We start from the raw sequence: 15,876 nt of genomic DNA on the forward strand, positions 1-15,876 counted from the left end.
TCGTGTGATTTTTTCATTTTAAGGCCCAAATTTGATTTTAAACTGCTGGACTTACTCCTTGTGATTTCCCAAATTTTAAGGCCCGAATTGGATTAAAACTCTGGACTTACCCCTTGTGATGTTTTCATTTTGAGGCCCAAATTGGATAAAACTTTTTGGACTTACCCCTTGTGATTTTGCAATTTAAGGCTCAAATTGGATAAAACTGCTGAACGAACCCCTTGTGATTTTTTTCAATTTTAGGCCCAAATTGGGATAAACTGCTGGACTTACCCCTTGTGATTTTTTTCAATTTTAGGCCCAATTTGATTAAACTGCTGGACTTACCCCTTGTGATTTTGTTCATTTTTAGGCCCAGATTGGATTAAACTGCTGGACTTACCTCGTGTGATTTTTTAATTTCGAGGCCCAAATTGGGCTTAACTGCTGGACTAACCCCCTTGTGATTTTTGTTTTCAATTTAAGGACCAAATGGATTAAACTGCTGGACTTGCCCCTTGTGATTTTTTCTTTTTTAGGCCCAATGGATTAAACTGCTTGACTAACCCGTTGTGATTTTTCAAATTTTAGGCCCAAATTGCATAAAGCTGCTGGACTAACTCCTTATGATTTATATTTATTTTTAGGCCAAAATTGGATAAAACTGATAGACTAACCCCTTGCGATTTGTGAAAGTTTTTCCCAAATTGGATAAAACTGCTGGTAGTTTTTTATTTCATTTTAAGGCCCAATGTAGATAAAACTGAATATTTCGAAATCGAAGAATCGCTCCTTGCTTCTGCGGTGGTCCTCAACTTAATATGCAAATTGTTTATTAACTTGTGTTGGTATATTATGCTGATTGATTGTCTAAGGTTGATGACACAAGCACACAAGAAAATAATGCACACATAGGTGTATAGTTAATGTTTTTTAAACACACAAAAGCCATGGTCTATACATGGTTTAAAGTTTCATGGGAGGTTTCAGAAAGTAATGCAGTTATTCAAATAATGCAGAAATAATGCTATAGAGCAAACTATAGTTGCTGCTGCAAAACGTGTTTGTGGAGTGCTGCAGTGTCGTTGGAGTCCCATGAACTTCCGGGTCAAATATACCAGGATTCTGTGTCTAGTTGGGCCGGAGCAATCATAGTCAGTTCGACCCGGAATGTATTTCAAAATTACCCCATAAATTGTTTAAACTTACATAGAATCTATTAAAGACAGTGGACACTATTGGTAAATTGTCAAAGACCAGTCTTCTCACTTGGTGTATGTATCTCATAATATACATAAAATAACAAACCTGTAAATTTGAGCTCAATCGGTCGTCGAAGTTGCGAGATAATAATGAAAGAAAAAAACACCATTGTTACACGAAGTTGTGTGCTTTCAGATGCTTGATTTCGAGACCTCAAGTTCTAAATCTGAGGTCTTGGAATCAAACTCGTGGAAAATTACTTCTTTCTCGAAAACTACTCCACTTCAGAGGGAGCCGTTTCTCACAATGCTTTATACTATCAACATCTCCCCATTACTCGTTACCAAGTAAAGTTTCGTGCTAATAATTATTTTGAGTAATTACCAATAGTGTCCACTGCCTTTAAGGCAAAACAAAATCACTGTTTTTTTGCAAGTATCCAAGTCAATTCGAGGTCCGGCTCAACGGGACTCGCAATCCAGGCCAAATCTGACTCGGGAGTTTTAGAGTGTGGCATCAACACATTTTTTCTGACATACAGTTGTGATGGGTTTTCTCCCCATGTGTGTGTCCCCATACGGTAAAGGAAGTTGAGTCAAAAGAAGTCGTCAGCTACCAGACGAAATTTCTGCACCCATTCATCATTTATGCAACAATCTCGGAGACCACCGGTATTTAGGACATGCTACTGTCTTCCGGAGAGACGCCACTCCCTCTTTGGCGACGTTCGACGGCTCCAGGAGAATACGCCTGTCCATGTGACCCTCGGGTTGAGCGTCGAAGTGCAGGAAGGATCCCGCCCCAGCACAACCTGGAAGAGACCAAGAGGCCGACGATGTGCCTGGGTGTGTCAGTTGGAAGCAAACTTCGAGTCTCACTGTGAGACAGAATCTCCAGTCACGCTACAGTAAAACACTCATCATCAAACGGGCGCAGTATTGAGCGTGGCTGCCGGTGCTCGCATCCCTGGATCGTTGAGCTTTCTACGGTATCTTCTCAGGTTGTGCGCGGTGTCGGTCAGGGTAGCCGCACGGTGGTTTTGCCAGGTCAGCTTCTCCCGAAGATCACGCAGAAGTGTTTCCTCATTGGGGTACGGTCTGAGCTGAGGATTGCAAAACAATAATGTATTTGAAAAAGACTTAAGTAACCCAAATTGACAACTCATTAAACACGCATAACCAGGTTAACTGGCGTAACAGAAGCAGTCAAATGGAAAGAAATGCAAAGAGGGAGAGCAAGGGATAAGCAGTGAAGAAGGTAACAAAATGGGGGTGGATGGAGGGGCTGGCTTCACCACATCTTTAACATCTTGCTTTAACATCTCTTGAAAATATAAGTTTCATATAATCATCTCCAAAATGACAATACAATACCAGCCGGGAGAAGTAATGCACCGATATTCAACTTCGACTTCTGCATATCTAAGTATTTGTAGGCCCATTTCTGTTGTTAATTTGCCTTCAGCAAGTTACATGCATAAAGAGTGGCAACATTTATATAAGTAACACACTTACAAGATCTGTAATTGTTTTCATGTTCCCTTCTGTAGCGTGCTTAGCATAAAACTTCTTAGCGACAAGTACACACTCTGCCCCGTTGCTCACCAAGCTTAGACATGGCTGCTTGCCGAACGCCATGTCGGATACTCCCTGGAAATAAAAAAGAAGTATGTACAATTTTAGACTTATGGGGTGGGGACGCTAGGTGGCAGCAAACTTAACGGGTAATGCATTGTGGGGACGCTAGGTGGCAGCAAACTTAACGGGTAATGCATGGTGGGGACTCTAGGTGGCAGCAAACTTAACGGGTAATGCATGGTGGGGACGCTAGGTGGCAGCAAACCTAACGGGTAATGCATGGTGGGGACGCTAGGTGGCAGCAAACTTAACGGGTAATGCATGGTGGGGACGCTAGGTGGCCGCAAACTTAACGGGTAATGCATGGTGGGGACGCTAGGTGGCCGCAAACTTAACGGGTAATGCATGGTAAATACTCGGGACTTACTACCAATTTTAATTATTTTGAATATTCACCTTGGGTCCAGAGATCAAATGAAAGAAGAGGATAATCAGGACAGCAACACAACTGATATTCAGTCGAGCGCACAATAAAGTCATGTAACAGATTTACAACTTTGTGTTTCTTTGTTTTACTGTCATCTTACAACAACATTCCTTTTATGAAGAGGTATTGTTTGGCAAGTCCTAGTGACAATGTTATTAAAAACAAGAGATAACTGTAGAGTGTATTACGTCTGCTGCCAAATAGTGTTTGAAGACAATTTTCATAAACTTGCTGAAAATTTCCCCTTCTTTCAAATACAATAGTATCCCTTCATTTATCAAACTTCAACGATAATCTTGAAGCCATGAGGTCATACATGCGGTTACAATAAACAAACAGTACAACATGGCCTACTTACAAATATATCTCCTGGTTCCAAAGTGCCTATCTGAACGTATGTATCTCGTCCAATGCGCCTAGTCGCGGCAGACTAAGAGGAAGATCAAAACAAAAACATAATTTCAATATTTTCAAAGATTGCATTGACCTTCCCTGATAAACATTATATACCGCACATATTAGATCATTGTAATTTGGTTGGTGCAACGCTCGTCACGTGTCATCCTTTACTTTAACCATGTATGCTGCCTCGATGTTCAAACATTAACATATAGGAGTCATATATGGATATGCTAATATCCTATTATTGATATGATAATATGCATATTATATGCATAGGATGGTGTTGCAGATCGCAATTCCACACTTTGCTAACTTCAAGTTCACTAGCGAGTCTCATAATTCAAACTAAGCACTAGTGATCTAAAAACTGATTATTAAGAGTTTTCATTCACCTGGTCTTCCACCAAGTCATCATCAGCGTCGACAGTGGAGTACGTTTTTGATTCCTGAGAGGAAACCAGGCTTGCCTGGTCAGCCGACAACTGGCTCGTAGATGCCTCGTCTGACAGAAGGAGGAAAAACAAGAAAAGGATTGAATTGCGTGAAGACAGTGGTGGAAACAACAGACACACGAAAACAAAAATAAGGAAACAGATTTGTGAATAAAGGTGAACATGTAATAAGGACGGCCGTGTTAGTCTAAAAGATGACCAAAAAAAGGAACTTAAAGCCATTATACACTTTCGCTAAACCGTATTGTCCAAGTACCACACTTCGTGTATCACAACTTATATATAAAATAACAAACCTGTGATAATTTAGGCTCAATCGGTCATCGGAGTCGGGAGAAAATAACGGGAAAACTCACTTTTGTTTCAGCGCGTTTCGCCGTGTCATGACATGAGTTTAGAATAAATCCGTAATTCTCGCTATCGAGAATTGATATTTTTTTAATGTTTTCTCAAAAAGTAAAGCATTTCATGGAACAATATTTCAAGAGAAGTCTTTCACCATTACCTTCTGTAAACCCTGTAAATTATTTGTAAATCTGTGTATAATGGTTTTAATGGTAGCACTTGAAGTCTAACTAATATTAAGAAAAACTGCATGAGCTTTCGTATAGCAACAACTACTTCATAGCAACAACTACTTTGCATCCGATGAAGTAGTTGTGATGCGAAAGCTCATGCAGTTTTTCTAGTATTAGTAAGACTTTAAGTGATACCATTAAGTTCTTTTGTTAAAGGATTTGGGTACTTTTTGTAACACCAAACACAATGTCCACAGATTTGCATTAAACTTACACCGTTTGAAGATAATGATAGTAGAAAGCATACCTTAAAATATTAGTTGCTGAGGTGCTGTAGTTTTTTGAGAAATGAGTAAAACGATGTCACGAAAATATGTTTTTACATGCTAAAATAATGTTGGTCTCATGATCACTGAGACGAAAATTATTTTTTTTTACATTTTTTTACTAATTTCTCAAAAAACACAGCACCTCAGCCAGTAATATTTTCAGGGAAGCTTGCTACTATCATTATCTTCAAACTGTGTAAGTTTAATGTAAATCTGTGGACATTGTGTTTTTTCCCTACAAAAGGTACATAGACCCTTTAAACAAAAGTGGCAAATAAAACAATCTTCTTACCTCGTGTACTTTCAAAATGAGGTTTCCCGCGTTCTTGCTCATGTTCTGATGACGTGACCTGAGGCTCTTTAAGGACGCTTGGTAGTCGTCTCGTATGCGTCAGAAAAGGGCCCTGTTGAAACGATTCAAACTTACATGTTATTTCACAATCTGGGTCAAAATTCCTTCCTAAATTTCCAACTGAGCAAAACATGCATTATATTTTGGTATTACATCAAAGTATAATTGTTTTCAGCTTAGCTAATTGCTGTTCTTGGGCAGCCAGAGCCATGGTATTGACCACTGGGTTAGTGAAGGGTGGATCACTTGTAAAATGTCAGCAGTTTTTCTAAAAAATATGGAACAATATTTCCTGCACTTACACAAAATATCTCTTCATTACATGACATTTTCACAAGAATGAGTACCGTTTAAATTCATTAAATTGTAACGACATTTTTAATGGGTTACCAAATCTTGAGTGACTGTTAATGAGATACAACGGGTTAAAGGCCGTGGACACTGTTGGCAACTACTCAAAATAATTATTAGCATAAATCCTTAATTGGTCATGTGTAATGGGGAGAGGTTGATAGTATAAAACATTGTGAGAAACGGCTCCACCTGAAATACGTAGTTTTCGAAAAAGAAGTAATTTTCCACGAATTTGATTTCAAGAACTCAGAATAAGATTTTGAGGTCTCGAAATCAAGCATCTGAAAGCTCAAACTTTCGTGTGACAAGGGTGTTTTTTCTTTCATTATTATCTCGCAACTTCGACGACCAATGAACTCAAATTTTCACAAGTTGGTTATTTTATGCATATTTATTGTTTTGAGATACAAGTGAGAAGACTGGTCTTTGACAATTACCAATAGTGTCCAGTGCCTTTAATAACAATAAATGGATAAGAATAAGAGATGTTTAAAGCTTACCCGAGATAGTGAATCTTTAAGATTCTTTGACGTCACTGTTCCCTTTTCGACAACGTGGTCCTTCCCCTGATCCATCGTAGTCTCTTCCTCAAGAGGTGCTTGTACTGACATGGGCGTTTGAGCACCATAACCACCCGACGAACTGCTTGGACGACTGGGGTCTGAGACTAAGATTGTTGGCACGAGACTGTTGGGTACTCCTGTCTTCTCGTCTTTTCTCACGAGATCTGTCGTCGCCAGGGGATCATCTCGCATTGGGATTCTGACGATGATCTTAGTTCGAGAGTTGCCGAAACGGCGTGATTTCCCTTTGAGGGCTTTGGCGCGCTTTCTCTGCATCTCCCGTAATTTGTTCGTTAGCTGTTCCTCATGATTGGTCGTGAGCGAGGGGCGGGCTCGTTGGGGAATCGCTGTACAAGAAATGAACAAACCAAACATGTCACGATGTGGACTTTGACCTCAACAGGACAAGTATTGTACCATCTTTATTTCACCAGTTCTTTCCAAAACAATCTTGACACTTTCAGTTTGTGTAACGTATTGTAACTTGTTTTAGCAGTTTCAACAAAACAAAATAATAAGCATTAAAAAAAAGTCTAACTAAGATTTAGCATCGGTTTAATAAAATAACAAATTGAGTTTATATTCCTGTAAAGAAGGTTTGCTGATTCCCTTCAAATTGTGTAAGATTTGAGCTGTGGTTGTACCGAGAAGGACCAGAGTTTCTAAAAGACAGGTTTTTCTCAGAAACTCTGGTTCTTCTCGGATTTTAAACATTGTGTCTTCCCAAACCTTCCTTTATATTGTATCTCCATCATGCAAAGTTTCAGATACTACATATCTCTGCATCCAAACCAAAAATGTTGTATACTCTCGTTTGTAATAGATAATTCGTAATGTTATTTTATCTATGTGACTAGCTTCTTACCAGGTAGATTTCGTTTCCGTTTTGTTGGCACAGGCTCCTCGTAGTGTAACTTCTTTAGAACTGCACAGCTCCCCTACAAGGTAATATACATAAGAAATCATCAATATATGTCCGTCACCCAAAACAAATGTTGTGATTTCCAAAAGGTAATGAGTTGTCTTGTTTCGTCTATTAGGGATAAAATTGTCGTAACTTTAGAAAATAACCACCACACATTACAAAGACATCACCAATAAGCCTATTGCGAGTTAGATTTTAATGTCAGTGGTTCAATGAATAGCTTCATCAGAAGTTACCATCTTTATTTCTGAATTCTTCGGACTTTCGAGACAGTTGCTATGCCACATGATTCGAGCAAGCTTTTGCAAACTTAACGTAAGATACGGTGAACACTCATAGACCTTTTCGCAAATACCATTGCGCAAGCGCAGACTGTTGAATGAGGTGCATTGTGGGATAGATATGGATCAAATTTGGGTACCAGCTAGACCACAATGCACCTAATTACAAGCTTTACGCGCGCGCCCCAGTATTTGCGAAAAGGTCTATGAACGATATTGAATGAATGTAAATGGTCCAATAGTAGGTGTTCCGGGCTTTACCAATAATATGGAGGTTGCTAACTGAAAGGCTCGTCCCGAACTATTTGACATTGAAACTGTCTCGAGTTTTAATTGACGTACCGATTTTAAGATGTAGATCCAGTCACTTCGGTTGCTGTCCGTCTCGATCACCGTGCCCCTCCTAAAGAATGGAAAGTAAAGATATTTCAATTATATTTTTCACAAAAGTTGTCAGCTTCTAACACTTACAAGTGACTAAATCTAAAATTGTTTGCATCAAAGTACTGAGAACATCAATGTTCGACTCAATTTCATAAGTAGATATTCAAAGCACCCTTCTGGTAGACAAAGGTAAGCACGGGATATCCCAGGCAAAACATGTACATGTGACATGGCCTTTGGCTGGTTAACTTATCCTTAAGAATACTTTGTGCTTTGCTACTTTGTTTGCGTTATAGTTAGCTTTATGACAAGTGTTCCTGATAGGAACCTATACTTTTCTTAGCGCGACAAGTTTTTTTTAGGGGAGAGGGGACTTAATTAATTTCATGACTACACCTAGAGAGTCTTGAAACCACGGCTTATTCAATACTTACGTGTAAAAGTTGAATCTGCACTTCTTGGGATGTTTCTTGAGAAGGTGCAGCGGCCAGCCTTTGAAGATGCTGACCGATTCGATAAAACTACTTCCGTCTACACCACTGATGTTACTCACTCCACCGGCTAAGAATATCCTTGAATACTCCTGGGTTCAAATGATTTATAAGCGTTTATTAATTAGTATGACACGCAAACATTTACAAAATGTACCAATGCTTTGGGAAATTCTTCAAGAGTGTAGTTCCTATGCTTGACGTTGGAGAATTTATTTGTTGTGGACATTCAACCCGACGTTTAAAAGATATGTGTCGTGGAAAAGGTTTCCGGTTCAGCTTGGCACATAAATGGGTCAGGCACCCGGGACCCCATGTCTGGATAAACTCAGTTTTATGTTTGGCAAGAAACGCCTGGTTTTGGAGATTCCGAAATTGGCAAAAACTACAATACAATGGTATTTTAACTGCTAGGATTCTGTGTAAGCGTGACCCATTTCTGGGTAATTTTGACACCGATTCCGAGTCAAACTTACCAAAAAATTGGTCAGCCCCCCCCCGCACGGCACAAGGACTCAAGGTCAATTCTCCAGAGAACAAATCTCTAAATATATTAACAAGCTGATGTTTCGGTTGTCATTTACTTTTATTGCAATTCAACTTTTTCAGAAAACTATCAAATTTTGGTATAGGGTGTTACAGTAATTCCGAAATAAATATTTGAACGAAAATTCTTTCGGGAATATTTCGAAAGTTTTAAAACTTCTTCTTATGGATACTCACAAAAATAGCATCGAAAATACTGTTTTTCTATAGTTTCAAATGTTATGCTTAAATTTCTAACCTACCTCCACTGTGAGACTTAACAGTTGGATGAACTCTTTTGAGATAACAGTGACGTTATGGCGACCTCTACTGACTATTGCTTCATTCTGTTTAGTAAGATATAAGAAATCAAATAAACAAGGAAAATTAATATGTAAACCTTCAAGTATTTATCACTCCAATCAAAATAAGTATAAACAGCGATTTCTTGTAGAATTTTGTAAAATTTCACAAAATTAAAGTTTAGAGCTTTCACTTCACTCACCCCGAATACTTGACCTTTGACCAGAGCCGTTACGGCCCTTCCGCTGTTTTCCGGATCACCCTCCAACAGTAGAGCTAGAAAATAATGAAGAAAAGTATAACGGTGAAACAATTATAATGCTTTCCTTAAAATATTACATGCTGAGGTGCTATTGTTTTTGAGAAATGAGTAAAACAACTGCACGAAAATTATTTCAGCATGTACCGGGCCTACAGTGTGTTAAGCGACTTTCCTGAAAACATTGCTCTGTGATTTTCACTTTGTTTTTGTTGGTTTTTACTTCCAAAAATTGACGACTACAATGAAGATAAAACTTCTACATGTACAATATATTAAATTCGCAGTGAGTAACGATCATGCCCTGGCCAAAAACTTAATGTACATTTCCTGTTTTACGAGATAATACCTGATCCAGCCAGTACGAGATAGAAAGCGTAGGGCCGTCGACCGTAGCGAATGATAACCCGTCCAGTCTCGTAGCTTTCATACGCTCCTGTCTGAATTAGACCACGCTGCATATGCACTGGGTACTTTGTAATAAACTCCATCTGCTGCAGTTCTACCTGCACCTGAGGATATCATCCAAAATAATTCAAGAATGGTGTCAATATTTTCTTCCTAACCTTTTTTAAAATTGTATGTATGGTATCGATGGTTGTGGATTTAAGAGGACATATTATTTGTATTTACATTCATGACTTGTGACCGAAATCGCAGCGTTCACATAAGAAGCATTCACGATTTGTGATTTGTGCCCCAAATCGCAAATAATTATTCGCGTAAATATTTACAAAGTTAAACCGCAAGTAAAGGATGATCTCAATATTTCAACTATTACCTTTTTATGGCCAAATAGACATCCTAGATACCGGTTAATAACCATTTTAATCACAAAATTTGCATTTAATAATAAACAACTCGAGTCAAAAATGCACCCGGCCGCGCGGCTTTTTCAGCCGAAAGTCAAAAACGGCTTATCTATTATAATGACCCCTTGACGCCAGTGACGATTTTCCCCTAATTGGGTTTGAACACAGTTCTCCAGCTTTGGCAAACTGAGGGCGCTATTTTCCACATCAAATAGCCGCCACTGACGTCACGATTCCTTTGTCGAGCGGGTTTGTTTGACCCCGCGTTTTTCAGAAATTTGACTTGAAGCGTTCGGGAGAAAACCCCATTTTTACCATGTTTTAACGTGAGGTAAGAGACTCGTTATATTTTGTTAATGGACCGCAGCTATTAGAAAACTGTAACATTTATATAATAAATTTGAGATCATCCTTTATTGGCTGTTTAAACAGACGGACACACACAGCTCGGCGTGTTTCAGTCAGTCACTCTTTGGACTTTCCTTTATATACATCACTGTAACGATTAATGTGTGGACGTGTGTGAGCCATACTGTTTGAAGTCCCTTCATTATGTGGACCTCTTTTGTTCTCATGTTTTCATGTCCAAACTTCGTCATCCCCAAAATGACAGAAACAAATCGGTAAGATTCAGGATTTGTATATTTTTGTACGTACATGATGGATATCCTTCTCTGTCCGTTCTGCAGTCGGCAGTTCCAAAATTCTTTTGGTTTCACTGGATACATTGTTCTGTCAAGTAACACAAATAATGTTTACAAGTTTCACAAATTTAGGCTAATGAACGAGGTTCGAGGTTCGGTTGTGTCCCCCCACCCTTTATAGTGGAGCAGCTGGGGGGGGGGGGGGGGGATATTTGGTGGGATTGTGTCTTTGATGATACAAGCATGTAACTTGACACACATTCAGACTATATGTCATGAGAAAGATACTTGGCTATTGGCCCATCACATTTATTGTCTTTAACAAAAGTACTCAGCTATACATCGCGTTTAAATCTTCTCAAGAAAACGCCAATGCATCTATTGCAAGACTTGAGAAATGCATCCAAGAGATTCGACGTTGGACACAACAAAACTTCCTGAAGTTAAATGATGATAAGACAGAGTTCCTTTTATTTGGGTCACGTCAACAGTTAACTAAGGTTTCAGTGCCATACATCTCCATCGGTGATGCTCGGATAGCTCCCTCGCTGAAAGCTCGGAATTTAGGGGTTATTTTTTATTTTTGACACTTCAGCCACACATCAACAACATGGTTCGTCTGTCATCATACCCCATCAGGAATATTGGTTAGATTCACAAGTACTTGGACAAATTCAAGTCTCTTCACAAAACTTATCTTATGTCACAGGTTTTCAATGACTAATTTTGTTGTGTCTGTTTTTCTTTGTGTTGTGTTTTGTTTTTGTTTTTGGTTTTGAACACCCAGCAGGGTGGATATGTGCGCATTACAAGTCTTATTATTATTATTATTATTATTATTATTATTATTATTATTATTATTATTATTATTATTGTTACGTAGATCAAGAAACTTTAACGATTTTCAATGGCTGCAATTGCTTCTTAATTCCACCTTGTTTTGTTCAAAAGGACAAAATAATCTGTGATAGCCATATAGCAAAAATATATTTCGAATGAAAACCTCCGACTGTGTGTCAAATTCCATGCTTTTATCATAAAAGGCACAATCTCATCACCAACATGCCGTACTACGATTTTTTTACAAGAGAGTTCACAGCACAGCTCAAAAATATTGGGAATGGGGGCTGCAAGCAAATAAGCGAAGATTTGCAGGGAACTACGTAACACACACTCCCCTTTTGGGGAGGGCGGTATACTGTACACTGTTCCAGATTTGCAATTACTGTGTGTGATGCAGCATTCTCATGAAAATAACATTGAGTGTCATTCACATCAAAAGTACATAGCGTATTGAACAATCTCCAACACATCATATTAAAGACAATGGACACTATTGGTAATTGTCAAAGACCAGTCTTCTCACTTGGTGTATCTCAACATATGCATGAAATAACAAACCTGTGTAAATTTGAGCTCAATTGGTCGTCGAAGTTGCGAGATAATAATGAAAGAAAAAAACCCTTGTCACACGAAGTTGTGTGCGTTTAGATGGTTGATTTCGAGACCTCAAGTTCTAAACTTGAGGTCTCGAAATCAAATTCGTGGAAAATTACTTCTTTCTCGAAAACTACTCCACTTCAGAGGGAGCCGTTTCTCACAATGTTTTATACTACCAACCTCTCCCCATTACTCGTTACCAAGTAAGGTTTCGTGCTAATAATTATTTTGAGTAATAACCAATAGTGTCCACTGCCTTTAATCAAGCTCATTGTCCGTTTTTAAAGCTGATGGAACTGCCCCTTCCAGCTCATTGCGAAACTCTTTATCACATCCTCAACGCAATACATACAAATTGAATGACGACACCTCGTACTATTTTGTCAGAATATCAATCAATTATTTAAAGTTGCAGACAACACGCACCTGTTTCTTGGCTCTAAACGTCGTCACATCGAAAAGGAGGTCGCCCTTTACTTTGTACTTGTCGCCGGCTTGAGCTGCGTCTACCACACTAAATAGCTTCACCATCTTAGCGTCATTTTCCCTTCAAGACAAACAACATTATGAAATTAATATTTGTGTATCAAAAAGGTCTGTATAAATTACCCTGTTCAATGACTTCTCATCTTGAAAAACTAATGCAAAGAAAAAACTCAGTGGCGAATTTGTGGGTGCCTTCCACCTACCATTATGCCAACTGAAAAACAAAACGAACTGAACAGCAAATTAACTTGAAACGTCCGAGATTGCACCGTATGAGACCGTTGAATGTTTGAATAATGTGCTTGCTGCCCAAACGAGGGCCCCGGACCCAAAAGCCGTGAGCAACTTACACCAGCAGGATTACTGAAATGTGTAACTTCGAAATTTGCCTTAAATGATTGAGCCCTCCCGCATCTCTCAACATCCTGGCTCCGCCCTGGAACATATATGTACACACAATGTACCATAATTTGTTTTGGCTCTCAACCTATCAGCATAACTGAGAATCACATTTATAGCAGAAAAATTGGACTGGTTACTCGTCTTAGTCTAATATCTTTCTGTGCATCTTGTATTCAATGCATATCAACATGCCGCATATCAACATGATCTATTATTTTGTACAACAGTTTATTCTCTCATGTGTTTTAAGACGACCAGACACACTGACAGTACATCGTCGGCAAGGAAATGGCTTCTAGCTGCGGGCTTTCCTGCACACCTGCAAGGTGCGTCTAGATCGAGCGATCCCGGAGCTCATGCCAGGATTTACACGTCGGTTAAATAATTCAGGAATGACAGACTTTGAAATACCTCAGGGGCCAATTTCATTGCAAATTTTAGTTTTTATAACAGAAGTAGGCAACCGGCTTTCGCGTTCACCACGGATTTGCAATGCAACGCAATTCATATTTACATGTATACAGTAAACACCGGATGGTAAGCATGCATGTTCGTGCGCTTTCGGTTAGCAGCGGGCTACATGTGTATTATATAAAAAATGGAAACTGGCGTAGAATGCACAAAATCAGTCACTAAACAGCTCTTTGGAATCAGGCCCTAATTTTCCTTTATTTTACGGTAGTTCCGAGCATGGACACGTTTTTCAAAATGATACCTCTTATCGACCCCAAAGTCTCACATTTTTAGAGAATTCGTTTCAGTTTCGTTCACCAGCCATTTCCAGGAGAGGGGAATACACAATTCTGTAGGGATTATGTATCGAAGCAATCTTTTTTTGTGCTCTATTTTACTTAATATATATATTTGAGGGGCGGGAAAGATAAGAGGGGAGCAATGGTTTTGAGCGGGGGTCGCCCCTCCCCCTTATTCGCATAAACTGGTTCACGTCATCATGAAATAACGAAAATGTAGTTTGCAACCTCATCAACAAAACATTATGTCCAATTTAAAAGTCATTGCTAGTTTATAAACACATTATTTATTTAATAATCATAAGTTGCAGGAATAACCGGACATGTCATATTATACTTACGTCAGGATGTAAGTCCTACACATGCGCAGTAGAATCATTATGATTTTGGCAAGTGTGTGTAGTTTTCCAAATTTCCTCAGCTGTTGATAACGAAACAATAACAAAGAGGTGGATGGTTAGTTCAACTGCGGAACTAAAATTTACGTTTTCTAAAGCTTTGGAGTCGGGTTAAAGGCAATGGACACTATTGGTAATTACTCAAAATAGTTGATAGCACAAAACATTGTGAGAAACGGCTCCCTCTGAAGTAACGTGATTTTCGAGAAAGAAGTAATTTTCGACGAATTTGATTTTCAAGACCTCAGATTTAGAATTAGAGGTCCCGAAATCAAGCATCTGAAAGCACACAACATCGTGTGACAATGGTGTCTTTTCTTTCGTTATTATCTCGCATTTTGTGAATATCTTTAAATTTGTTCGGGCGTCATTCGGAATCCATTCAATAATGTAACTGCAACTTTGACGGGAAGATCTTCTTTACACACAAAAAAAGGAAGCGGCAGCAGAGGAGATGCGAATTTTTTTTTTTTTTTTTTGGGGGGGGGTGCACGATTTTTTTCGGAATTTGTTTCAATCTTTTAGACAATAAATCAAGTAGGTCACCACAGTTTCCGTTTAAAAAAGGGGCAAAATACCACAAAAGTTCATGTTTTTGTAAACCATAACGAACGAAGTTCAAAAGACTTTGTACTTACTCTAACCACAAGTGGTTTCTTGTCCAGCGTGCTTCTCTCCCTCTCCCTCGCCTGGCTCCGCGTCGCTAGCACCCCGTCAGCGATGGCACCTCTCCGGACCCGTCCCCACATCGGACCCGCCTCGAGGCTCCCTCCTTCTCTCCCATCGGTTACGAGTAGCGACAACGCATCTTTCTTGATGGTCATCACACGGTCCCGGTCTCGGGATACGCTCTTCTTGATCTTACTGTTGTCCATGAGTGCGAGAACTGCTCGTAGTTTATCTCTGCGTCTCTGGAGGAGGTTTGAGGCCCTGCTAGTCTGGGGAAGAGGAGCAATCCTCATCGTGGACCCACCCTCCCTTGCTCCGTGAGAAACGTCACTTGTGCGAATCAACGGCGGGAGAGGGCGCTCTTTGGGCGTTTTAGTTATTCCTACTTCCATTTTGTTAATGAACTTTAGGTAGCGATAATGTACTTTTTAGTCATTCAAATATCCATGATGACGTTTCTAATAGAAAGATCATAAGCTTTCGGGAGCGATTGTGTACTTTTGGTCAGTTCACTCGCTTTCATGAGGACCTGACGTCGAACCTGACGTCGGTCCGTGCCACCATCTAAAACATGAAGCAAAAGGGGGGAAATGATAACATTTCGCAATGATCAAAAATGAGCAAAATATAGGAATTCACAATTTCAATAACCTTAATTCCCCTTTGAATAGGAATTTTAAAAGACCCGGTCACATACAAATTGCAACTATTGATAAACCATAGTACCACCGGTGTTAGAGTGAACCAAGCAAACTGTCTAACAATTAAAGACACTGATAGGTAATTGTCAAAGACCAGTCTTCTCACTTGATGTATCTCAACATATGCATAACATAACAAACCTGTGAAAACTTTAGCTTAATCGGTCGTGGAAGTTGCGAGATATTAC

At 39.2% G+C, this 15,876-nt stretch overlaps 1 protein-coding gene across 1 annotated transcript; it reads right to left on the reverse strand.

Annotated features, from left to right (window-relative positions):
- Positions 1–1,543: 1,543 nt before the first annotated feature.
- Positions 1,544–15,506, reverse strand: LOC117306916. Its single transcript, XM_033791494.1, has 16 exons — positions 14,957–15,506; positions 14,262–14,341; positions 12,707–12,827; positions 10,854–10,928; positions 9,734–9,896; positions 9,328–9,401; positions 9,086–9,169; positions 8,241–8,389; positions 7,765–7,825; positions 7,082–7,154; positions 6,154–6,563; positions 5,240–5,351; positions 4,041–4,150; positions 3,605–3,676; positions 2,697–2,831; positions 1,544–2,284 (listed from the first exon to the last, which is right to left on the reverse strand). The coding sequence occupies exons 1-16, from the start codon at positions 15,377–15,379 to the stop codon at positions 2,105–2,107; spliced, it is 2,322 nt and encodes a 773-aa protein (XP_033647385.1). The 5' UTR covers positions 15,380–15,506; the 3' UTR covers positions 1,544–2,104.
- Positions 15,507–15,876: the final 370 nt, after the last annotated feature.

Source organism: Asterias rubens, chromosome 2, assembly GCF_902459465.1.
Source record: "Asterias rubens chromosome 2, eAstRub1.3, whole genome shotgun sequence".
NCBI classification, from domain to species: domain Eukaryota; kingdom Metazoa; phylum Echinodermata; class Asteroidea; order Forcipulatida; family Asteriidae; genus Asterias; species Asterias rubens.

Coding starts and splice junctions, on each gene's coding strand:
- LOC117306916 (XM_033791494.1), bottom strand. CDS start 15,379: ATGGAAGTAGGAATAACTAAAACGCCCAAAGAGCGCCCTCTCCCGCCG. Junction 14,342..14,956: donor AGAAACCACTTGTGGTTAGA/GTAAGTACAAAG, acceptor CGTTATCAACAG/CTGAGGAAATTTGGAAAACT. Junction 9,170..9,327: donor TCAAAGGTCAAGTATTCGGG/GTGAGTGAAGTG, acceptor CTTACTAAACAG/AATGAAGCAATAGTCAGTAG.